The sequence below is a fragment of the Nilaparvata lugens genome, chromosome 3 (assembly GCF_014356525.2).
Source record: "Nilaparvata lugens isolate BPH chromosome 3, ASM1435652v1, whole genome shotgun sequence".
NCBI lineage: Eukaryota > Metazoa > Arthropoda > Insecta > Hemiptera > Delphacidae > Nilaparvata > Nilaparvata lugens.
In genome coordinates, this window is record NC_052506.1 from 37102072 (window position 1) to 37129255 (window position 27184).

Genomic DNA, 27184 nt, shown 5'->3' on the forward strand with positions numbered 1-27184 from the left:
CTGCTAGAACCAATTTGACCGAGATTATTCATTCAAGATGACTCTATCTCAATGAATGATTGAATATATATAAATGTTTATATCTCAAGAAAAAAAACTAAAACTACACTATCAATTATACAAAATATTAGATAAATTACAATTACATACAATAGTTAGTTACAAAAAATTGTTATAATGTGTCCTCTACTTGTTTAGTTTTTTCTGTGTGGAAATTGACCAACTCCTCTATGGCGTACCATGTTCTAGAGTAGTTTTGTTTGCTTTTTTTTTGTGCGTATTATTAATTAGTTAGTGTTTGGTAAGTCATTAGGTGGTTAGTTGTTGTTTGAAATAATGTTTTCTATGTTCTGTCTTCCTTTGCTCATCAACCAATTGTGTACTATTGTTTTGAGATTTCTAGGATGATTAATCTGTGTAAAGTTTGCAGGAAGTAGATTATATAGTTTTGATGCTAAATGATTGAAATGTCTCTGGTATAGTGCCTTCCTTGCAACACTGGTGATAAGAAGATTCCTGTATCTGGTGTTGTGGTTGTGGTTTCTGGTTTGAAATGTTGTTGGGCTCTTGTGTAATCTGCATAGTATCTCCTTGGATTAAAGCTGTCTTGGATCCATCACGTCAAACTCATTGAATAGCTGGTCTAATGAATAGCGTGGAGGCTTCTGGTTGATGACCCTCATGATCAGCTTCTGTACCCTGAGGAGCGGTTCTATGTGCAAGAAGCTTGCACCTCCCCATCCCACAATCCCATACAGCATGAGAGACTGTGCTAGAGAGAAGTAGATAGCTCTTAGACATCTCTTGTCGACCAGTGTCCTCAGAATCCTGAATCTGTGGATGGTCTTCCTCAGTTTCCCACATAATTCATTGGGATGATGATCTCAGCGCAGAAAAGAGTCCATTGTAACTCCCAGGTATTCCTGTGAACTGTGTATGAAGTGTTATTCCGTTGATTATTGATTACTATCTCATCTCCTGTTGGCTGTCTAGTTGAGTCGCTGAAAAGGTCAGAAAGAAGGTTTTCCCATGGTTCAATGTTAGCAGAATTTTCGTATTGTTCGATTTATTAGCATATTGTTCGTACAATCATGGTTCTAGCTCAATCTTTCAATATCACTTAAAATGTAATTATAGGATGGAAATATGTATCTCATTGACTTGGCTAATATGTTGTCATAATACAGTAGTGTTTTGCTTGAAGCTTCCTTAGGATACTGGAGTGAATTTGGATCTCGCTCCTTCAGTCGGAACGTAATGTCGGCTGCTAGTGAGAGTGAAATGGCATCATTTGTGATGACGTCACGGACGTTCTCTTTGTTACGTTCAATCTGTGAGTGCCCAAATACATTCTGATCGCTGGGCGCAATTTGCAGATTCCCGTTCTAGGAAGTGGAACATTGTCTCCAGCTGAATGACATCAGCCAAACCCTCTCTCTGTCCGTCTCACTCTATCCCTCTCCTACTCATTCATCACTAGAAGGTTCTGGACTTCTGGATGATACGAGAACAAAGCTTCATTGACAGGAGTGGTAAACAAGGAAGCGTCTCTGGAATAGTCTAGAAAGTTCGACTCTAGTCTTATAATCTATCAATTATTATTGTATTCTATGTCTCTGTAAATATTCGTCTGTGCCATTGAGGTTTACATTTAAATCATTTCAATAAATTTCGGTATAATTTTTGTTTGTAGTTTCACTCAAATAAAATCCGAACCAAGATTAGATTTATTGATTCATTGGATTTATTGTAACATACATAAACTAGTAGTTTTGTGAACAGTAGACCTCACGCAGAATTCTCATCCACAAGTACCTGATTGAAACTATAGACCTTATGGAAATACAGCAATAGACTGGCTTCTCCATACATCTGTGTAATCATTTGCCAGCTGATTTATGATGAATAATTCTATAGTCTGATTTTTACTTTCCTTGCCCTATTACCATATGTAAGGAAAGTATTGCTTTCTGAAAAAAAATAAGGTACACCAATTTCTATATTTCTATACGTTTCAAGGTCCCCTGAGTCCAAAAAAGTGGTTTTCGGGTATTGGTCTGTATGTGCGTCTGTGTACACGATATCTCATCTCTTAAAAAATTAACGGAATATCTTGAAATTTGGAACTTAAGGTCCTACCCCTATAAGGATCCGACACAAACAATTTCGATCAAATGCAATTCAAGATGGCGGCTAAAATGGCGAAAATGTTGTCAAAAACAGGGTTTTTCGCGATTTTCTCGAGAACGGCTCCAACGATTTTGATCAAATTTATACCTAAAAAAGTCATTGATAAGCTCTATCAACTGCCACTAGTCCTATATATGTGAAAATTTCAGGAGCTCCGCCCCATCTACTCAAAGTTTGATTCTAGATTCCCAATTATTAGGCTTCAGATACAATTTAAACAAAAAATTCCAAGTGGAATAGATTGGGCATGAAAATCTCTAGAATTAATGTCCAGTAACATTTTCACCAAAAATTGGAAATAAGCTCGAAGTTCGAGAAAATAAGATTATTTAATTTGCAAACTGTTGGCAAGTGTTGATTCTATTAAATCATTCACTATGAACAGATAGCAGACTTCATGTGTCTGCAGCGTTATTGTCCTGTCACCAGCTGGCTTAGATTTTCGAATAGTAGACTAATTCAGATGCGCGGGAACACTAGCTTCAGTTGATCAATTTCCATAACGGCAAGGAAAGTTGTGTGAGTGCGCCACACCAGATTTTTGGCTTCTGCTTTCATTCATTCATTTTGCAATCAATTAGTGAATGAAAATGAAATTAATATGTATTTTGAGTTGGTTTATGCAAAACATGATAGCCTATATGCTGAAGTGTTTTACCTATCACACCATCACTTCCGAATGATAATGTTAAGAAATTTGTTCACAGAATACTGAGTCACATTAATAAAATTATTTATGTCATTGTATTGAGTAGCATTATAACAGGATCATGAAATACTGACTTTGAAGCTGATCACCAACAAAATAAATTGAAAAAATAGAAATTTCAACTTGGCTATTCTTCCTGACTGTTCAAATAACGAGTATGATAAATGAGTTGCGACTTAAGTAGGCCTTCACTTAATACAATGTTATTGTTACAAAAAACATGTGGAAGAAAACTTTCACGAATTTCTTATGTTACATAAATTATGTAGGAATATCTAATGAAGTGTGGGCAAAGTCTCATCGATTTGGACTCAAATCGATTTAAAAATCACTATCCACCAATTTTATTATTCTTTTAATGCAGCTATCTTATGATTTACAATAATTATTTGTTTTCAGGAGTTTGAAAATGTTGAATGTGAGTGGCCAGTTTTCTTCCTCTTCATGATAATCGATGGGGTTTTCAAATCGCTTCCTGATCAAGTTGAAGAATACAAAGGTCTCTTGAAAAACCTTATTTGTAAAGATCAGAATGGCGGTAAGTTCTATTCAAATGTTTCTTTTAATTTAAATCTATTGAAATAATGAACATAATTTATCTTTTTGTGATCATCTATGCTTCCAAAGAGTGTAATAAACCACAGATTGTTTGGAAAGGCAGAAACCCGAGTCATAATCGCATGTATGAAGGCCAATATCCGATTCAGATAGGTACTAGAAGAGGCAGGTACCATGTAGGCCATGTCCATTACAGATTTTCTTCCCTTTTTGACCAGAGTCAAATAAACACTGTGCTAGGCAGATAAACCCTGGAGCCCTTGAGTTGAGCTTGAAAAGGTGAAAAATCAAGCAGTCAAGACATCCTTTCTATAATAATCAACTCTGATATTCAAAATACGTCTTCAATCAATCAATCAATCAAATTTCATTTATTCAAGTAGTTGCATATAAAAGACAAGCTTCACAACATTGAATCGTCACAATCAATAAAAAAAAAACACAGAAAAATACAATTAGTGCAAAGAGGAGACGTCAAAGAAAAACACTGTCCTAAAGAACACCCCCTGGAAGAAATCGATTAATTTCAGTTGATTTAAAGGAAATTTTTATTCTGTAATAATTCTATGACATGTAATTTTCTTCCCTCAAGACATCCACACATTCATCCACTGTGTATGGCGCTCTTTTTATCAGAACCTTCCTTATCCTTCCGGTCATCTTTGAAAAGTTGGAAAAATCTTTAATGTTATGGGGGAGTCTATTTATGATTTTTATTGCGCAATAGTGTGGGCCTTTCTCCAGAAGGGTTAGTCTATGTGCCGGGTAACCGAGGATTGAGCCACCACTCCTCGTATTGTAGGAATGATCAAGTAGAACGGATGAGAATGCCCTCCAATTTTTACTAACGTACGTGATGATCTCCAGAAAGTACATGGCTGGCAAAGTTAATATACTCTCTCTCACAAAATAAGGCCTACAGGATGTTCGGGAACTGAGGTTGAAGATTATTCTCAGAGCTCTTTTCTGCCTCCTGAAAATTACCCCAAGGTGTGTGTCATAGCCACCCCAGAATATCAAACTGTAACGAATGACAGACATGAGATAGCCATGATAGATCGCAAGCAGGGAATTATACCCTACTGCTCCCCTCACACACCTCAGCGAGAACAGAATAGCAGATATCCTATGCAAGAGACGCTGCACCTGATCACCCCATTTCAAGTCATCCTGCAGCTCGACCCCGAGAAACCTCGTCACTTTTGACTGATCGTATCCTGATAGGTCTACGTTAGGTATATTGTTGTTTAAAGTTCGACGGGATGCTGTAAATTGAAGAATTTTTGTTTTGTTGGTATTTAGTTTAAGGTGATTCTCATTGAGCCAGTGATTTAAGTCTGAAATTGCCGTTTGAGTCTTGATTTGGATATCCCCTTTTGAGCCCTCAACTAGAATTGTTGTATCATCGGCGAATAGAATGACCTTGGAATCTAGTTTTTTGGGAGATCATTCACATAAATGTTGAAAAGTATTGGACCCAGTATTGTTCCCTGGGGAATTCCATTGGGTTGAAACAACCAGTCCGAATCAATAATAACCCCTTTATTGTTAATAACTCTTACCGCTTGGCGTCTCCCTGTCAAGTAAGATTCAAAAAAGTCGAATGCTTTGGCTGTAACCCCATAATAAGCAAGTTTTTTTAGTAGAATTTTGTGATTAACTCTGTCATAGGCCTTGGATAAATCGCAGAAGATACCCACTATACTCCGCGAACCATCCAATGCTCGGAGGCTGCTATCAACCACTTCAGATATTGCTTGCATTGTTGATCTACTTTTACGGAAGCCAAATTGTCTATTGTAAAGTAAGTTGTTACTTTCAAAGTAATTGTTGAGTTGGAGGAAAACTGCTAGTTCTATAATTTTAGAGAATATAGTCTGAATTGCTATGAGGCGGAAATTTACAGGACAAGTGGGACTCCCTTTTCTAAATATTGGTTTAACAATAGAGTATTTGAGTTTTTCTGGGAAAATTCCTTTTTTAAACACCAGATTTATTATGTGAGTGAGAGGTTTACCGATTAAAAACCCAACTGATTTTACTACTTTAGGTGTGATTCCATCCCATCCACCAGTGACTGAGGTTTCAAGATTATTTATAATTTGTAATACTTCTTTTTCTGAGATTGTAGAAAATTCAAATTGAGATAGCATTGGGCTGTTGGGTTCAAATACCTGTTGATTGGATCCAGAGAAAGTATTATCTGCCTCTTCGCTTTGTCCTATTGATATAAAAAAATTGTTAAAAGCTTGAGCAACCAGAAGTGGTTCTGAAATTTTTCTATTATCTATTGACAGTTCTATAGGTTGGGAGGATATGTGAGCATGACCGATTTCATCCTTTATTACCTTCCATGTAGCTTTATTTATATTTCGACTGGAGTTAATATAAGTATCATTGCTTTTTCTCTTAGAGGCATCAATGATCTTTCGCAGTAATTTTTTGTATTTTTTGAAGTAAATTAAGAACTCTGGATCCCTATTTGTTCTGGACTCAACAAGTAATTCTCTTTTTCTAATTATTGAGGTTTTAATGCCATTTGTTAACCATTTTTTGTTCTTCTCATTTTTAACCTGAATACATTTTAGAGGGAAAGAAGAGATAAAAATTTTATAGAAATTTGAGAAAAAATAGTTAAAAGATTCTTCACAGCATCCGCTTTTAAGACAACCTTCCCAAGAGACTAGTGCTAGGTCGCGACAGAAATTTTGGAGAGCAGGCTTGGTAATGACTCTTCTGAGGGAGAACACATTTTTCCTTTCTATGGGACATTTATCGATTTCAATTAATAAAGCTTTGTGGTCTGATATTTTCAAATCTAGAATAAATTGTTTCAACTTATATGAGAGTGTATTTGTAATAATGTTGTCGATGCATGTGGCTGAGTATGTTGTTTCCCTAGTCACTCGGTCAAACAACAACTCAAGCCCATAGGAGTTAATTAAATCTTTGAAATCGATCGTCTGCGGGGTGTTTCTCAGGATATCAACATTGAAGTCTCCTCCAATTAAAATAAGCTTATTTCTTGAGTCCTTCTTAATTATATCAAATAATCTTTCAAGTTTTTGAAAGAAAAATTCAACATTACTGTCAGGTGTTCTATACAGTGAGATAGCAACACATACTAAAGACTTGCACCCAATTTGTAGTGTAAGTTCAATCCCGATGCACTCGAATAGTTTTTCGACTGACAACACTTTTATATCTTCGCGCAGCTTGACACGAGAGAAGTTATAACGATTGTTTATTAAAATACATACACCACATCGAGCTGTCTCTTCGCGACCGTAGAAAGCACCAAGATTATATTCACTTAGTTTGTTTAATACTTGGCTATTATTCAACGGAAGCCAATGTTCACTAAGAGTCACAATTAATGGCTTGTGTTCCTGAAGTATGAGATCGAAGTCCTCTATTTTCTTTGCAACACCAGCAATGTTTAAACTGAGCATTAAAGTTGTCTTCATTGGAGATTCCGAACAGTTAATCAACTTTGGTTCATTGTTAACCTCGGCCGAATTATGTTCATTGTCGAGCGATTTTAGTTTAAAGAGTGCTCTTGTGTAGATGGGACATTGCTGGAGTGGAGCGGCTGTTGAATTCTCAGAAATTGATTAATGATTTTCTCGGCGATCACGTGTTTCCCTATTGAGTTTAGATGCAGTCCATGGTGGGTATGGAATCTTCTTCCCAATTTTTGCATTTCCAACATTTCCACATTTTTAAACTGTCTGGCTATTAATTCGATTTTTTTATTGGTCTCTGTTACTATCTTATTTATAAGAGATGTAGGATGGAGATCGTGTCGATGTGGAACATTAGAGAGTAGAACTCGAGTATGAGTTAGCTTTGGAAGTAGATTTTTTATAGAGTTCAATAGGTTATTCTGTGGATTCTTATCTATATCGTTTGTTCCTGCCATTAGAATTATCATGTCATTTGGAGATAGTTCTTTACTTTCCTTTAGACATTCGGAAGTTACCGCACTGAAGTTAGCTCCCGGCTTCAAGATACTTGAGGCATGAGAATTAGATTTATTTGATATTCTATCTCCTATTCCTCTCCCGTGGCTGTCTGCGAATATTTTAATGATGACAGGTGTGCTCTGATTGTGACCGCGGATGTTTGAGAAGATTGGTTTCTTTGCTTTTGTCAACTGCCGTACCAAAGACTCACAAGTTAAAGGGCGTCTACAGTTTGAATTCATAGGATCCCTGCTTTGCTTGGTGTTTATTTCCTTAATCTGATTTTCAAGGCGCAATACAGTGTCCTTCAATTGATCACATTCTCTCAATAAATCGTTGATTCTGTCATAATTCTTTATTATCTCCTCTTCCAAATCTTCGATCTCTTTATGAAGGGAATTGTTATTTTCATTTAATGTTCTTATTGTTTGTTCTCGGATTTGAATGATATCCAAACCATCACAATCTGGCCTGCATTTTGTAGTTGACAACCCGTAGAACGATTCTGTTTGAGTGTAGATGCTTTGAGAATCGGTTATTTGTATAAATTCACCTGTTTGATCCTCTCCAACATCAAGCCCAGTCTGGGTCTCAGCATCAACGACGCACCTACCAGTCGCTTTTTCTGTTCCAGACCGAACTTCATACTCATTTAAATACGTCATTGAATGCTCAGTCTGAGTACTCGCAATGCAAACAGTTAAAGTTTTGTCTAATTCACGTAAATCATTAGCTATAGATGTATTCATAGCTGCATCATCCCATTGATCCCGCAACGTATCTATCTCCTTTCTCAGCTTTACATTTTCTGTCATTAATTCTTGAGATGTAGTTTGAGACTGAATAATGAGACTGTCGTCATTGTTGCAATATCGGTCTAAATCAGAAATAAAAGTGTAATTTGTTGGTGTTGAACAAATCCCATTACAGTTTGAAATCGCTTCCATGCTCGTAAGGGGATCGCATGAAGGGGAATGAGAATGATTATTTTTAATCTCAATGATATCCTTGATCAGCTCGTCCGTAACTAGTGTCACTTTACATGTCTTCTTCAAGCAGCGCCATACAATTTCCCCAGAAGACTTGACATTACATTTTCTTAAAGAATACCCTTTATAAAAAATCTTTTGGTTTCCTTTGTTGGTTTGGCCCAATATAATGTCATCCATAATAATTTTCTTTATATGATACGACTTGGAAATAATGAGGTATATTCTTAGATTGACTCAGTCAACTTATTTATCATGTGATGTCTAGCCCAGTATTTTCATTACAAGGGTAAAAGGAAAGTATAAGGAAAGAGAGAGTGCTAAGAGAGCGGTCAAAGCGGGAGATATGGAAGCTCCTGAAAAGAAAAGGAATATAGGAAGAGGGGGAGAGAATCAAGTTAAAATAGGTGAAACGTAGATTCTCATCACAGCCGTTCAGACATATAGCCACAAGCCACAGCCACAAGTAGTTTTCAAAAACTGGCGCCACGTCTGCGCCACTGCCGCCGAACAGCTGCTTTTGATGGAAGCGATCAAGTAAACAATGCTCCGTTACTATGGTAACCAACGACGCCAGTAAACCGTTCAAAGAAGTAAGGAATGCTCTCTAACTCAGTACGAGGAACTGTACCGATAAGCTTATCTGGAGCGATAAGTTCACAACACCCGAATTCCAATATCCCAGATTTTGACAGACGTAAACACCGTTCCCGTTATTTCACAGGAAATTGCCTGCCTGCAACACCACACAGCTGATCTTTTGAGAGCCGGCAGTATAACAATTTTTAGGTTAACCGTAACGTAACAGAAGAACAGATGATTACAATATTAAAACTGAAATCAGTATGAACACCAAAGCATCACACATCAGGATACGCATTCACTATTCACATAAAACTCTTGAAAATGACGAGATGGGTAGATTAATTTCGCAAAATGAAAAAACAAAGGCACTGTAACTCGGAACCGCGTAACAGGCAGAAACAGTCCTGCCAACATCAATCCCGCCAATCTGCCATCTTCAATTCTGTAGATTAATAATATTCTTTTTTGAAAGAAATGAATATAATAATTTCTCCATTCCTGATGAATGTGTTGATCTGTCTGTCCAGATCTATGCACTCTTTTCCTCTACGTATTTTTTTCCTCTTCAGCATCTTCAAGGTTACTGGTTTTCCACAGGCTGGACAAGCTTATGTTTCTTTGCATAAGCTGTACAAGAGGAAAATAATTGAGGCTAAAAATCTACATATGGTGAACTCATAGCAAATTCTTCTAATAAATGTCGGACTGTCTGGAAACTAGTTAGACAGGAAACAAAAGCCTACAACTGTAATAAAATAGAGTTACACCCTAACGATCTAAATGTCTTTTTCTTAGACTTTGTAGCAGCAATTACTGGAAACATTCCACAGATAACTGATGTGCCAGGCAATAATATAAAAGTTGAGTGTCATTTCAGATGGTGTGAAGTAAGTGAGAATGATGTTTTAAGGGCTATGAGTACTTTTTCAAACTCAAAAAGTGTAGACATTTATGGGTTTTCAAATTTTATTTTGAAGAAAATAATTTGTTTTATTGTTTCACCTCTTACAATATTATTCAATCAATGTATAAAGGAGGGTCACTACCCTCTTGACTCAGTTGTAACAAACTTAGATCCGGATTGTTTCACTGTGAATGTTAGCAAGGATCAAATATCAGACCACAAACATATCCTTCTGAGAGCTCGGTTGGCTTGCTATAGACGGGGTAAAACACTCAAAACTATCCAGTATCGATCATTTAATGAGAATTGTCTTCAGATTTTTTGTGCTTCACTACAGGATCGAATTGAGCCCTGGTCTAATATGATTTCAATGTTGTCAGCAAGGGAGGGGTTTACGTTTTTCTTTTGTAGTTTTAAGGAACTTTTTGATTCTTTGTTTCCTGTGAAGACTAAAAGGGTTTTCTCATCATCGGGGAGGGATGCTGGTCGACTGGGGGGTGGTCCAACCCGTCCAAGTTGCGATTGGTTCACTCCAGAACTTGAAGAACTGAGAGAGCTTATTCTGTTGGTAAGTGACATGTGTAAAACAAACCCTAATCTGAACATTGTATTGAAGAATCTTAGACATGGGTATCGCAATAAAATTAGGGAAACAAAATTGGAAGCAAACGCAAAACTCATTATGGAGTCTAGTAATAAAATAAAAGCTGCCTGGACCCTTATAAACAAAATAAGACCATCATCAAAAGAGACCAACAACTCATTTGCCACAGCAGATGACTTCAACAATTATTTTCTTGAGTCAGTTGAGAAGATTGTGAATGATATACCAAATGACGGTGAACCTATTCAGTTTACTCACATGCCTGCCATAGTTTCTGAATTCACCTGGAGTCCTGTATGTGCTCAAGATGTAATTGAAGCGGTTTTAGGTTTCAGAAGTTCCAATTGTAAGGATATTTATGGCATGACCCCAAATTTGCTCAAGCAGATGATAGTTATTATTGCACCCATATTAGCATTGTGTATAAACAACTGTTTAGCTAGCGGTACTTTCCCTGAACAACTCAAAATCTCCAGAACAGTTCCAGTCTACAAGAAGGGTCCATATTGTGACACCTCAAGTTTTAGACCAATTTCTATAATTCCTGTTTTTGCTAAGATATTTGAGGCAATCATATTTTCACAACTGTATAAATACCTTGAGGAGCATGACCTCCTGGCTCCTTCTCAGTTTGGTTTCAGGAAGGGAAAATCTACTGTCATGGCTGTGGAATCACTGTTAGAATCGATTATCAATTCTTTTGAGGAGCGGAAATCAACTTTTTCAATGCTATGTGATCTCTCACGAGCATTTGACTGTATTCCTCATACAGTTCTTTTAAAGAAATTGGAGCATTATGGCTTACAGGAATGCGCAATTCGGGTGTTTGAGTCTTACCTTTCTGAGAGAAAACAGATTGTACATTGGAATGATCAGCGCTCAATTCCTCTTCTGGTAAAACGGGGTGTGCCACAGGGCTCATTGTTAGGCCCATTACTCTTTCTTGTAGCAATAAATGATTTGCACTACTATCTAGCGGGAAATGTGCTGTTCTATGCAGATAACACTTCCTTGTTCTCTGCAAATAAGAGTGTCACCCAAGCTAAAGCAGATGTGATGGAGCTGTATGATAAAGCTCGTGATTGGTTCTCACAAAACAGATTGTCTCTGAATGAGGCAAAAACCCAAAGTATATTGTTCTCTCTATCTGATGTCAGTGAGTATTTGCAGCCGGTCCGACTATTGGGGTTCACTCTTGATGCCAAGTTACTCTGGGAACCTCATATAGACATGGTGTGCTCCAGTCTCAGCAGCATTGTCTATCTACTGAGAAGGCTGATGTCTGAACTGCCAATTTCGGTGGTCAGACAGGCCTATTTTGCTTTTTTTCATTCGAGGATGAGTTACGGTTTGAAATTGTGGGGTCATGCATCTAGCACTTCTAAAGTTCTGTTAATTCAGAAGAGAGCGGTCCGGGTGATTTCTGGGGCGGGCTATCTAGATCACTGTAAGCCCCTTCTATCTAAGAATGGCATTCTATCCGTCATTAATGAGTTCATCTATCAATGTTTGAAGGATATACATCAGATGCAGGATAGGCTACCAAAGAGCAATGACATTCACAGTCACTTCACAAGAAACCGTGAGAGTATATATATACCAAGATGCAGACTTGAAAAGTCCAAGTCGAGCTACCCTGTGATAGGCTACAAATTCCATAACTTGCTACCAACTCAAGTTAGATCCTTGCCGAATAAACGTTTTCTCCAAGTACTTAGATCCTGGTTGATTGTGAATCAATTTTACTCAGTGGAGGAATTCATTACTGCTGATCACAACACCCTAGTCAATTTAATATAATGCTTTTTTTTTGTCTATTGATACCCAAGTACAGGAGAAATTATCTGATCTAATTGTAAATTTGCTTTTACTGATCTGTTTTATTTTATTTATTATTGTCTATTGTATGTATTGTATCTGTGCAATTTATTGTATGTTTCTCTAATGTGAATTGTGACTTGGCTATATGTAACTTATATGTTCAACTGGCCCAATAAAAACTTGAAACTTGAAACTTGAAACTACCCTGATTGCCTTAAAATATCAAAAGTGATTCCAGTTCACAAGAAGGGTGCCAGATCCATGGTTGAGAATTACACACCTATTAGCATAGTCCCAATTATTTTAAAATTATTTGAGTATCTATTGTGTCTGCAACTGGTTGATTATTTTGAAACGAATAACCTGTTATCAGAAAGTCAGTTTGGTTTTCGACGAGGGAAATGTACAACAATGGCTGTTTAGGAAATTGTCAAGTGTATTTTGTCATCATTTGAAAGTAGTGAATTCACTCAACTGACTCTGTGCGATCTAACAAAGGCTTTTGACTGCGTATCACATCGTATTTTACTGTCCAAACTGAGGAGAAATGGTATTCGGAAGGAATCACGGAGGCTACTTGAATCATATCTAAGTGGTAGACAACAGTTCGTATGCTGCAGCAACACAACATCGGATACAAGGGCAGTTGAATTCGGCGTTCCGCAGGGTTCTGTCTTGGGGCCTTTTATCTTCCTCTGTATGATTAATGACCTGTCATCAAGTATCCCATGCAGAACAGTACTCTACTCTGATGACACTACGCTAGTCTCGAGTCATGCTGATCTGCAGATTTTGAAGCAGATTGAAAATGAGTCCTTCCAACAAACAGCAGCTTGCTTTTCTGAAAATGGACTGCTCCTTAATTAAAATAAGACTCAACGTATTGTCTGTGGTCTAAGGGGTGGACTTACAAATCCTGTATCATCTGTTAAACTTCTTGGGATCCATCTTGACTCGCGACTGGACTGGAAATCCCATGTGAACGGTGTTTGTACTAAACTGTCTAGAGTCACTTATGCTCTCCGGAAACTTGGAGACACAATTCCTGTGGATAAATTGAGAACTGTGTACTTGGCTCTGTTTCAATGCCACATAGAATATGGCCTCAAACTATGGGGTCATGCTTCCTCAGTAAAAGATATACTTTTGTGTCAAAAGCAAGCTCTCAGAGCTATGTTAGGAAAAAGTCCCAGAGAATCTTGTCGACCTCTTTATATCCAATTAAAATTATTGACTGTTTACAGCCTGTACATATTAAATGTTCTAATACGTGTTAAGCAAACCATATCAAACTATGATGAACAAGGTTCTTTGCACAGCCTTAATGTAAGATCTAGTCATATTATTAATGTTACTCTGTGTAGACTGAAAAAGACACAAGACCACGGGCTTGTGGGTGGTATAAAATTATATAATAGTTTACCTCTCCATGTAAGAATAGCTCCTTTCAATAAATATAAGTGTAGACTTCAAAGGTGGTTTGAGAAGAAACCTTTCTACTGTGTGCCTCACCTTTTAAAAGATGATAAACAAAGATAATTTGGAATGAAATTTAGAATTTGGAAGTAGGCCGGCACATCTAGAAAATGAATCTGAGTCTATACTATTTCAATTCATGCAGGCGAACGGGTTAGAGTCAGGAAAACTACAATAAGTTTTTGCCATGCCTGATTTAATCGCCTGATTTTAACACTACAATATTTTAAAACAAACAAAATATCAACAATACTGACACGAAAGAGAATAAGAATCATATTAAATTTAACACGTTACATTACCTTTATCCTCTGATCTGGGAGCGCATTTCTATCCTTAAGTTAGATATTAATACGTCACCAAACCAAATAATATCAGTTGCAAATATTAATTTCAGAACAAAACTCAAAACAGAAAACCCCAAATTTCGTCGATAACCCCATACACTAATTTCAAACCCGCACTTTGATTGACATTTTTGTATGACCCTTTGTTTCACTGAACTGCACTTTGTTGATGATTTCCGTCGTGTTTCCTTTCGATGTTATTTTGTTATTTCGGAGTTTTCTTCTAAGAGTTGAGTTGATGATGTCGGGAAGTCATCTTACGATGTGGAACCTCCGTCTCCCGAAACGGCCTTACGTCAATTCTGGTCAGGTATCATCCTCGGGACCTCTTACGACATGCCTTGCTCGTGGAGTCCATGATGGTATGAAGTTGTGTCTTAAAGCTGGATTTTGAAAGGGTGAAACATGAAGTTGGTTTGGGGCCACACATGAACCGCTGTAAAGAAATGTATTACAGCATTTATTTCTAACTCTTCTTACAATTCATTAAAAGCTAAAACTTGAGTTATCTGTTGATTATAGATTATTTAAATTCTTTCATTCTATTTGGATCCTCATGTTATATAGATTTTTATCTTTAAACTACTGATTCTTTGTATCAGAATTAATGGATCTTCCTTCACAGATAATTCAAAAATTCTGGTATAATTTAATAAATTAGCGTTCAGTTAAAAGCCTTAACACCATAAGAAAACACAGTCAGAAAAAATATAAAACTTTAGCAAGTCTCAAACTTGACATAGCATTAAAATTTACATTCCAATTTAAAGATTATCTTCCTATTTTCAGGGAAAATACTTTACGATAATATATCTCCAGAAACAATAACTCAAATGTACTTCGTTAGAAAAAAATATAATTAATTATCTTCCATCACTAATCAAATCAAAAGGACTATTCTCAATCAATATTATCAACTTGAACAATAACAGGCTTTGTTGATAAAATACTCTCTGGTGGAAGTTTCAATTAATTAAATTCCCTAAATTATATTTTTACCTTATTTTACGTAACTTAGCGGTTATTTGAGAAACAATTATTCCTACATGATGGAGAAACACAATCAAACTTTTCAGGACATGGCACTACTAGAAAATTTAAACTTTAATAAAAATAAAACTAACTCCTACATTAATTAATAGTCTAATATTATAAACTTGCCCAAAAAGGGCGAAACATAATGACTACATCTTTACTCTCTCGTAGTGCTCCTAGCAAAGTGTCCTCCGAAACGTAATCTGGTCTCTCGGCAGGGGAATCGCCCCACTACTGAATCTAGAAACAGGTCCCCTATTGGGCGAAGGGAATCAATCTGACCAATCGTCGCGTGGCTTCAAATCATTAGTTTGTTATAATTGTAATACTTGCTGTTTTCCAACTTATCGTACTCTATGTCGCGACAGGAAGGCTAAGTTTTAAAGATAATTCCATAATCTACATTCCTCGACGACTCGGAGCCACAATTTTTAAATATCTATCATGGGAAACTCGAAGTCATGGCCGTTCATAATTGACAGAGAAAATAATTATTTCGCTAACTCACTTACAATAATGGCTCTAGTCTATTGCGTATTAAATTTACTATTATAACTTGGGAAAAGGCCTGAATTAAAAGTAGTGCTCGGCACACTAATCTATTGATGAGTTCTTGAATGAAACTGAGTTTGACATGTAGGCTGTGACTCTTGATTTGAACTGTGATATGGATGTTTCTGAATGTATGTTTCTTGTTTGCTGTGTTTTGTTTTCTGTCGGTATTTGTCTGTTTACAATATTATTTTAGCTGTTGACTTTGTTTTGTAACACCCAACTGTTGATCTCGACTAGAGATTTAATTAAAATGTGATGTTTCTAAAACTGTAAGACTGGAAAACTGAACTGAAATTAAGTAAACAATAACTACAGTAAGGACTGAAACTGTAAATAATTAATTGATTGATATTGTTTCTATGCCTAACAATATGTAATTATTTTTTTCTTTCTATTGACAATACTCTATGTTTGAACAAAATTCTTGAGTTAATAAATTTATTTATTTATTTATTCCGATGTACCTACTTGTCTATGTGACCGAAGTGAATTATTGTGCGGTAAATCAATTTCCTTACGTGAATATTGAGAGCTCTTTCTCTCAATTATATTTTTTTGATTCTCTGTGCAGATCCTTGCATTCCGTTGTACTTGTACATGTGGCAGAGGACAATTATTTTGTGAAACTTTAATTTTCAAATTCGAATACGATTAATTCTCTTTCTTCATGAATGTTTTAATCTCCCTGTATTCATACATTCCGATCTCTTTCCCAATGAATGTTTTGATATTCCTGTTTAGATCCATGCATTCCGATGTACTTCTACGTGGCGGAGGAGAACGTGGAGGCGGAACGCGCCGAGCCGGGCACACAGGGCCGCTGCAACAGCAGCGAGGGATCAGGTGGCAGCGAGCCGCTCTACCTCTGGAATCAGGCCATGTTTGTGATGGCACAGCTGCTCACCTCTGGTCTGCTGCACATCAACGAGCTCGATCCAATCAGGCGCTATCTGCCCAGCTACAGCAGGCCCAGGCGAGGTGGCAGATATTCTGCTTTTCAGGTACATATTTTCACTTATTCAGCTATTTTACACATGCATAAAATATACAAAATAACAATACAAAGATATAAGTGGAAAATTCAAGTGATTCCTATTTTTTATTTATTCATTTTACACACACATACAAAATACAAGATAAAGATAGAATTGGAAACATGTAATAACTATAGAAGCAATTATTAATTTAGAATCTTTGGAACAAAATACATATAAGTACACATATAAGATGTAAAATACAAATAAGAGAAGTGAAAAAGTGAAGTAATTTTTAATCATTTTGCACCCACATACAAAATAATAGATAAAGATGCAAAGATTGAATTGAAAACATGCAATAACTATAACAGCAATCATAATATATTAATTTAGGATTCTTGGTACAAAATTCATATAAGTACAAATATAAGACGCAAGATAAAAACACAAAGATAGAAGTGAAAAAGAGAAGTGATTTTTATTTATTATTTTTTTATTTCACACAAACATACAAAATGTAAGATGATAAAAATAGGCTACAAAGATAAAAATGAAAACAAGCAATAAGTATAAGAGCAATCATAATATAGGCTACTAAATTAGGATTTTTAGTGCTAAATAGGGGAAGATTGTGAAATTTTTCAACTATGGTTACCCATGCTTCTAGGAAAACCTCCAATCCTTGAGAGTGTATAAAGGGATCAGGAAAAGTGAAGGGAAAGTATGATAGGGAAGGGAAGGTATAAAGAATAAGGGAAGGTACGATAGGATGGGATGAAGGAGGATGTGATAGAACAGCGAAAACGATAGGACCAGGACCAGGTGGTAGAATATCATCTCTTCAATCATGCATGCTGAGATTCGCTTTGAACTGTCAGCGAATAACATCACTGCCACCCATTCAACCAAAGTTGAAATTAAATGTGAATCTTACTTTACCACCATAATATTTTGTAGATCTTGTATAGCCTAATGAAACTTAATTTGAAAAAAATGGGGAAGGTGGTATCTTTGATCAATTTTTCACGAGCAATTAAATTGATGTAATTTCTCATGACTCCTCGTAGTTTTGACTCATTTTCTTGAATTGATTAGATAGAACGTTTCTAAATCATTGATTTAATAATATTTAAATAAATTTCAAAACACTTATTTAGTGAAAAATGCACTTACTATTAGCAGTGATTATATTTTCGACCTGGTATTGGTAATCATCAGAGTCTGGATATGCAACTCAGTAATAATTTTAGTATAATACTTCACTTGTGACATTTGTTCAAATTACAATCAATATATTTTTTAAATAGGTAACAATGTATATAATCACAATTCTGTTTGTTTTTAAAAGGTAAGATGTGGTAATTGTTATTGATTTTTCTAAAATTATTTAGTTTAATTTGAATTTTATGTCTTTCGTTGTTCAAAATATATAAACAGTTCAACTATTTATTCATATTCTTGAGTGAAATCTGCTGTTCAAGTATCAAACGGACTTTCCCGTATAAAATTTATCGAAATGTTGCAGGGCAGAGCCCCTAGTACTCTTTCTTTAGTAGGGGAATATATTCATCCTCTGGGACCTCTGGTGAGCCATTAAGCAAAGTTTTGTAAGAATTATGTCATGGTATTCCACATTTTAGACGCAAGGCATGTGCTCTTGCATAAATCCTATTGACCCTAGTTGTGACTTGGTAGTTTTGAAAAATGTTATTGTATTATCCAATGCCATTTCATTCCCCAAAAAATCTATTACATCCCATTCTCAAAGCAAAATTCATGATGATAACATTCAGTCTACTTGATGGAACAAATTATAAAACCAACCCTATTCTGTACTGTACCATCACCTTAATTTCGGAAAACAGTAAGACAAGGATTGATTTAGTATTTTATCTATCACTGCTATTTCATCAGTGTCATCTGTAACATGAATAAATGCTTCATATTACACGGAAAAAGTATATCTTATACTTAACATTTACTCCTATTGTTTGACAATATGAAGGATTGAGAATTGTTGATCACTATTACAATGGAATATAACAAAAACTATTTAAAATTTGCACAGTAATGATGATAAAAATAAACTATAGTTTATTGTTTCCTCTTTTACTTAGATGAAAGTATTTCTGGTTTTTTGCAGTGTCTATTTTCCTGTGTAATTACTGTAATGAATCTTATCCTGTTGATTTTATTCCCCAAACTTTGAAAATTATTGCACGTTCCATGAAAACTCCTACTATATTCGTCTCAAGTTATCAAGCTTTCTTTTCTACATTCAACAGGCTAGGCGATTGAAAGTGAGTATTTTAAAACTGATTATTGTATTGAATTGATTCTGGAATGCAGTATGATTATTTTTCCTGCTTTTCCTTATAATTCTTAGTTGCATTTTCAATTGAGTGGAATATTTTGTTCCAATTCCTTGGACCTTTTCCCCCTGTAGCATGCCTCACGATGAAAGCCTTGAATTTGTAGCCTTGAACACAATTCCCATATTAATTGAGAAGATCTATCCTGATTGACAGCATTGTAAAAGTTATCAGAATGGTGTCCTAAAAAACCTTTACACCTTGGAGTAGGTAGGCCTACTCTATATACAATAGAAACATACTATTTCCAACTACCTTTACACAAAGATATTTTTACCAAAAGGCTTTTAACTGCCGTGACCGACCAGCCCAGAATCAGGCTACAGAACTCCTGATCACTAGCAATTGTAGCGAGTACTTAATTTTTGTTTGTGGCTTGTTTATTTGTTTTGATTTGTGAGTGACCATGTAATATTACCTTTATTTGAAATCCAGTCCTCAAACAATAAATTCTCAACTGTTTTATTATTGCAACTGTTGTACTTCCAATTATATTCAGAATTTGAGGTGACAATCAAAACAATGTAATTTGTCGATTATATATCCAGGATCTAGTCTATAATAACCATGCAATAAATTGAATCATGTGCTTCAAAAAGAAGCATATTTCATTCTTCTATCCATCAATTCATATCATTATGTATTATTGTATTAATTATGGTACATTTTTGTAATTCTTCTAAATTAAATTTTTGTTAATTCCAAAATATTGTTTTTAAATCCATTGAATCACAAGTCACTCACTAACAAAGGCGCATGAAATTTCATTTTCAGGGAACAGCCACTGATCTGGTTGTTCAAATAGTTCTGATAGCTGAATCTATGAGACTGCAAGCAATGATGGCAACATACGGCATTCAAACGCAAACTCCGCACGAAGTGGAGCCAGTACAGATCTGGTCTTCCAATCAGTTGGTCAAAGTCTACCAACATCTCGGAGTCAATTCTAAATTGAATCTTAACGGCAGGCCTAGTCGTCCCATTGGAGCACTTGGTACAAGCAAGGTACATTTTATTGATTTTATTTCTAAATGCTACTCTTACAAATCAAGAATGTGTTTCAAGTCTTGGATTGCAATAAGAGTGTCGTATTATTGATTGCCTAATTGATTCTCAACTATTTCTCATCGGATATTATTTCTTTCCTCATCTATTGTGAATGTTAACAGCAATAAGAACTGTTTTTACAATCATTAGATCGAACATTTTTGAGCCAATATTCTCTTAGCTTAAATACAACTTTGGTCAGCTTTCAGCTTTATTAGTAGCATTGATTCTTTTCTCATCTATCAGTAGAATATTCATCTTCCTCCTCACCTAATTACTAACGCACAAATCATCACCTATTTGGGTATCGTAAGTAAAAGAGGAATTGATGGATTAATATATTAATAATCGAAGCATACTCATTTTTATGAATATCCACATTGTTGCCTTGTCTTACAGTGGATTTAGAACGCTCTACATTGGTTTTACACGCATTTGATAAATTCAAAAACTTTAAAATTTTCATAAGTAGATCACATTGATTGGGTAATATACTCTTATCGATTTTTGGTAGCTACTTCTTTTATACTATACAGAATGCTTCAATTAAGCATTTAAGTTTTTTTAGATGTTCAATTTATCTATTTTACAGAGATCGTTGTACCATCGCATTATTTCATAAATTCTAGTTTAGTTTATTTCTGCATGTTGTAGTTGTTAAGTAATACGTTAGTTCAAATTTAGTATCATATTTGGTAATAGACTATAGTACCATATTTTTCAATTCTATTGCTTTGTAACGGAATCTCAACTTGATTTTTCTACTTTCTAGGTGTACAGAGTCTGTGGTATGACTGTTCTATGTTACCCATTGATATTTGAAGTTTCACAGTTCTATTTATATCGTGACATGGCTCTTCTAATAGATGATATCAAAACTGAATTGTGCTTTGTCAGCAAATACTGGCGACTATCAGGTAGACCGACTGTCTGCCTTCTAATTCGAGAAGAGCATATGAGGTAAGACATTATAATTTCTATTACAAATGTGAAGCATTTTCCATTTTACATTGTACACATTCTCAATGTCTAGAGGCACTATTGACTGTTCTAACTATTTAGTTGTTCAATTTATCTTCACACATTGTATTTATTTTACAGAGATCGTTGTACCATCGCATTATTTCATAAATTCTAGTTTAAATTATGTAGTTATTAAGCAATACGTCAAATTTAGTATCATATTTGGTAGTAGACTATAGTACCATACTTTTTCCATTTTCAAATACCATATTGAAAAAAATATTATTGTGGCATTATTAAATTGTTACCTTGACCTTATATTTAAACGAGTATAGAAAAATCTTAGCTCCTACAACATTCATTCCCTACATATTCTGGTCACGCAAAATTCATAGTTTCTTGTCAATTTCTCTCAAATGTTTTGACGACATTTCAAGTTCATGGAGTCATAATCGATTTATTTGGAAGAACTATTCGCTCGTATAAAGTGATAAGAAGTTAGTCTGAGAGGGTAAACATGTTATAAATGAATAATTGATATGAAGATTTCTCACAAAACGTCTGCTGTTGTGTTATTCTGATTCTAAAATTCAACTCGAAACTTCCATTACCCGTGCATTGATCGATAAAGAAATTCTGTGTCGTCTCTAATTCATTTTGCTTGCTCTAAATAGAGATCCTCAATTCAAGCAGATGCTTGATTTAATGGCTATGCTAAAAAAAGGCTACTGTGATGGGATCAAGGTGCGAATTGGGCGTCTACAGAATCTTATTTCATCCTCATGTATTGGTGAATATTCTACCAATTTTCTTATTGCTTGTTCTCTTTGTAATTGTACCACTAACTTGCTCGTGCATTCATGATTCGTGTTGAACGTTACTAACTATTCGCTTGCGTTGTAAACCTGACAATCACTAATCCAATTCAATTGGTCATCACAACCTCAATTCTAATCAATAAATATAAATGAGCATCTATCGAGTACTTCCACCTGCATAACATCTACCGAGTACTACTTGATCATAAATATTTAATTCCAAATTTCACATTTCATTATTTTGGATGAAGATACTGTTTGCTATAGGCCTAACAAAGTCACTATTCATTAGCTTACTTCCATGTTTAAATGCTCTACTTTGATTTTTTCGTTGCTGAGAAACAAAAGGTGTGAAATATTGGCAATTTATAGACAACTTATTCAGTAACTAACTCCCGATCTCACAAGATGAAACTCAAGTTTGCGTGCTCCAATGTACTATGAATGCATGTGCACAGATGTACCTTAATCATAAATTTAAATTTCCACTATATCTTGAGTAAAGATCATTCTTCTCAAATCTGATTGAATTATAATTTAATATAACCTGGACTACGCTACAATGTAATGTTTAGATATGTGATTTATCACATTGTGTACAAATACTTGACATGAGGAAAGGCACAACAGGCTCATGTCCAAAACTGTCCCATTTACATTTTAGACTATACAGTTAAAATAAAATTTAGGCTATACCTCTTCCACTTTTCAAAATCAATTCACACTCTTCAAAGCTCAGAAAAACATTTTAAATAAATGTTAATTTATTATTAACATATGCATTGGAGTAGTTATGCAACGGAGATAAATAAGGCAAATTCATCCTGAATATGAAAGACTATTATTAAACCGAAACAAAACAATAAAATAGGTAATCCACAAAGCAAAATCCATTATATGAGGCTTGAGAGAGTATTCATGTAATATATTATTAGGAGTGATGGTAATTTACCGATGAATATTGAGCCAAACCATTCAAACGTGTTATATTCCTTTAATAGGATTTCAGTCGTTTTTTTAAAGTCGAAAAAGACCTTTCACTCGTTGAATTTGTTACGGTCAGAGTAGCAAATATTCTGAGTAATGTGTGAACTGCTGGGAAATTTATTTTGTTTCATATACCCAACGCTTCAACGGCACAGTCCTGTTTTTTCATGAAACTATGCCAAACAAGAAACTCTTCTAATGCAGCATCCCCACTGCAGTCCAAATCGATGTAATATTTCTCATCAAGTTTCTTGAAATTTGTTTCATCCTCTTCAGATTTCGTTTCATATTATCTAGGCAGGAGGCACTGGTATGTGTTCGTGGCTTGTAAATCCTAATCAAAACAGTTCTACAAAAGCATAAAAAAATTGTATAAGTATTGAAATTCTGAAATATTTTTCAGCATTCTCAACTTGAACATTATAACTTCATGTTTGTTGATTTGATAATCGAGGTATTTTAATTTCCAATTCAAGAGTATCTGCCTTTGCCTCTATTCCCTTATAATTATTTCAAATTCATCATCCACTTTCCCTCGCTTTTCCAAAAGTATCTCTCTCCAATGGCAGTAGCATAGCTCATGGCATTTGCTAAATCAAAATACTCAGATTGTAAGAACCTACTTAAAGTAGCACTGATGCTGATTATCATCTTTACAACATAAATCGAGACTATAAATTCAGAATTTTGAATAGAATTGAGTAGGAGGTTCACATTACAAGCAGCTTCACGATCAGGCCAATTCGAGATTTTATAGAGGCTGTCAACCACTGCATTGAACAGCTCCATAAATAATGGCGATGTACAATCGTAGCCCTCAACCCATCGGGTAGGACATACAACTTTGAGACATGTCTTCTTGCTCTCAGGAACTTTGTGTTCAATACATTCTTGTAGAGTGTTCAACCTCTTTGCCGACAAATAAAAATTATAAACAATATTAACGACTCCCAAACAATTTCGTAACACTTTTTATACTGCATGAACTTAAAACAGCCAAATTCAATATGTGTGAGTTCCAGTGAATGTATAAAGAGGACATGTTTCTCTTATAACTGCTTGAGCGCCATTGAAAGCTTCACTCATACTGCTTGCATATAACTTCCATCTACTTCTATTTTATAGAGCGTTCAATATCTCATTTGCCATACCCCTTCTAGTGACATCTTTTATTGGAATAAATTGAACAAAAACTTCCCTAATTCTTCCTGTCTCCATACCAAAATACCTAAGACCAACAGACATTTGCTGAACTCCTGCATTGTCTGTTGTTTCATCAGCTTATATTGTGAAACATCTAGCCTGATTCTTTATTCTTTATTGATTCTTTATCACTTTATGAATTTGTTAACAATTTCTTTCTTTTTTGTAATGTAATCATTACAACAAGAAATCAGCACGTTCTGAGTATGAGGACTAATATATAGTGAGGTCCACGTTATAATGACAGTGGATGAAGATAGAAGAATAGCGATGCCGATTCTCTGCATTAATTAATTATATTTCTACACTGTCAAAAAAATAATTGGCATCGTTGTGGACCTAGAAAAGGATAGTACCACCGGCTTTGTCGAATGATAGACAAGGATAGCAAAATCAGAGTTGATCAAATACTGTAATTATAACGTGGACCTCACTATAGGCCTACAGCATTTTCCCTACTCTTTCCAGATGACTCCTCAAGCTCTCATCTCCACTGTTACATTTGAAAAGAAGCAGAGCTCTAAAATTGCGTAATCGCTCTTCAACTGGCTCTCAACACAAACCTATTGGTATATGGTCACGATTCCCTCTAAGAGGAATATTTTGGCGACCACATAAGATAATTGTTTCATTTATGAACTTTTTTGCTCTTTTCAACCAACCTTTTCAATCCCAAGTCGACTTGCAAATTGACTGGAGCTTTCTTTTGATGTTTTGAATACCAATCCTTTGAAACATGATTGATTACTGAACAGTTCGATCAATATACTTTTTTGTAATTTCAGTAACTCATCCAATCTGATATTAATTATTTGTTTTTATTTCAGAACACCTAGATTTCATGAATATGGTTGACCCTGGTGAAGTAAGTTTCAATCAAATCAAACAGCTACAGCACGACTATATTGGTTATCAAAGCTTGACTGATGTGCCCAAAGCAACTGCCTATACTGAACAACCAACAGACCTAATAGTGAGTTGTTGAAAATTGTAATGCTTTTTCTTATCAAATTTATTCTTTGTCAAAGAATTTATTCTTAAAATTAAAGTAAAATTAATAAGAAAATTTTTCATAATTCTAGATACAGTAATCTAGCAGTACTTTTTCTTTCAATAGTATTTGCTTAAAAACCTGGATTATGTGATTTCTAATTGCTTATAAGATCTCACAAATAAGTACGTATTCTTTTCATCAAGATGAAACACCAAAATGTATTGTCTTTGCTATATCATTATTGTGTATAATATTATGCTGTATTTCTATATAACGATATGCAACAGACTCTTTCATTCATTTATTCATTTATTCATTTATACAATAAGTACATTATCAAAATGATAGGGTACTTAGTCTTTTACTCCAAATGGAGATAATAATATATTTAGTCTTATCGTTTGTATTGTAGGATTATGAAAACAGACCTCTTCATGAATTACTCGACGCAATAAGAAATTCAAGCGGGTTACATGTGAAGTGTCAATTGTATGGGATCCTTATGAATCGAAAAGGAGCTGATTATGAGTTTAATGGATTGACAGGTTAGTATGTAGTTTTTCATCCATATATTAAAATACTGCATCGTAATTTATTCTAGAAAAATTATTGAATTAATCCAACCCAAGTTGGAAAATTATAAATTTGAATAACATTTTATTTTACATTTTATGATGTTTGAAACTGATGTGATTCTCATTTGGTCAAATTCTGAATTAATTCTCCATTTTAAAACTCCATTGTCTAGTTCAGTATTTCCTTGAATATTCTATTCATATGGTTTTCTTATGAATGAAGAGTGCTGTCTTTACAGCATTTAATACCCTCTTGAATACAACAAGCAAATAGTATCCAAACTTATTCATCATAGCCTCGATAAAATGATGATATCTTGTGATCAACCATCAACCATTTCTCATCTTATTAATTTTGCAAAACAGTGGAAGAACATCTGAGAGGACTCTACCACACTGCCGGTTGTCTGCATTACTGGATAGTTGTGAGATATTGCAGTGCTTTACTGCACCACACAGTCGACAGTATAAGTCCGTTCATCACAACAGTACTAGTCAATGGTAAACAGGTGAATCAACCAACGTTCAATATATTTTTTTTCAATTCTGATTAGTACTCATTGAGTTGTTGCTCTGAACTAATATGTATCTCTGCACGATTTATACTATCATGATATACGCTGATTCATGGTAATTGTTTGTTCACAGCGACTGGAGCGAGATAATTTTCAACTTGCGCTTAAATGTTTGAAATCATAGTAGTCATGAATGTTCTGCATAAGGCTTAAGTATGATGAAAATAGAAATGATTCCCGTATTGCTCTTTGTTTATGCCTTATTCATCACATTCTTGGTCTCATCAACTAGATGCAAATATTCCATAGAAATTTTCCAAATTTCATAACTTCTGGGGTTTATCATTATAGTTCTATTTTATTTTTAGAAAACTTTATTTAATAAATGCAAATAGCTCAAACAGCTCATTAACAGATTAATCGTATAAAAGATATCATAAAAAATGAATTTACGATTCAATTGAAAATTTCTACGAATAAAGTGTGACAAATGAGAAACACAAATATATAATACTCTACATGAAATTATGTTTCGTCTATACATTTGCTTTCTGTAAATCACAGTCCATGCTAAACTGAGAACCCATCTGTTATTTCTCTATAAATTCTACCAATCGTAATTTATTGCTGTATGGATCAGATAAAAAATTAGAAATAGTTTTTAATTGCATTTGAAATGTCAATCATTAAGTTAAATTGATCCAATTATGAATTTCACTTATTGTTACAAAGAATTGTATTTTACAGCTCTCAGTTGGTGTTATTGGACGAGAAGAAACAGTGTTTGATAAGCCATTGACACCTGCAGAAATAAGATCAGCATTCTACAAGCGCATACAACCCTACGATAAAATCCAAGCTGTACTTCAGCAAGAGATAGTTCTTTATTGTGGGAGGCTCATTGCTACAAATCCAGACATGTTCAAAGGAATATTGAAAATTCGAGTTGGGTGAGTATTTTCTTCAAAATACTCGTAAACAATATTTACCTTCAA

The 27184-nt window shown here is 34.9% G+C and overlaps 1 protein-coding gene across 2 annotated transcripts in view; it reads left to right on the forward strand.

The window, feature by feature from the left end:
- LOC111054652 (probable phosphorylase b kinase regulatory subunit beta) overlaps positions 1-27184 on the forward strand; it is an 80227-nt gene that overhangs the window by 29369 nt on the left and 23674 nt on the right. The window contains exons 5-14 of one of the 2 annotated variants that reach the window (XM_039423658.1): positions 3299-3437; positions 16480-16739; positions 19001-19015; positions 19862-20092; positions 20907-21094; positions 21772-21887; positions 24933-25078; positions 25512-25644; positions 26041-26183; positions 26937-27139. In XM_039423658.1, coding sequence (XP_039279592.1) covers positions 3299-3437; positions 16480-16739; positions 19001-19015; positions 19862-20092; positions 20907-21094; positions 21772-21887; positions 24933-25078; positions 25512-25644; positions 26041-26183; positions 26937-27139 — 1574 coding nt within the window. The remainder of the gene's footprint in view (positions 1-3298; positions 3438-16479; positions 16740-19000; positions 19016-19861; positions 20093-20906; positions 21095-21771; positions 21888-24932; positions 25079-25511; positions 25645-26040; positions 26184-26936; positions 27140-27184) is intronic. The other variant, XM_039423659.1, reaches the window with a different exon arrangement.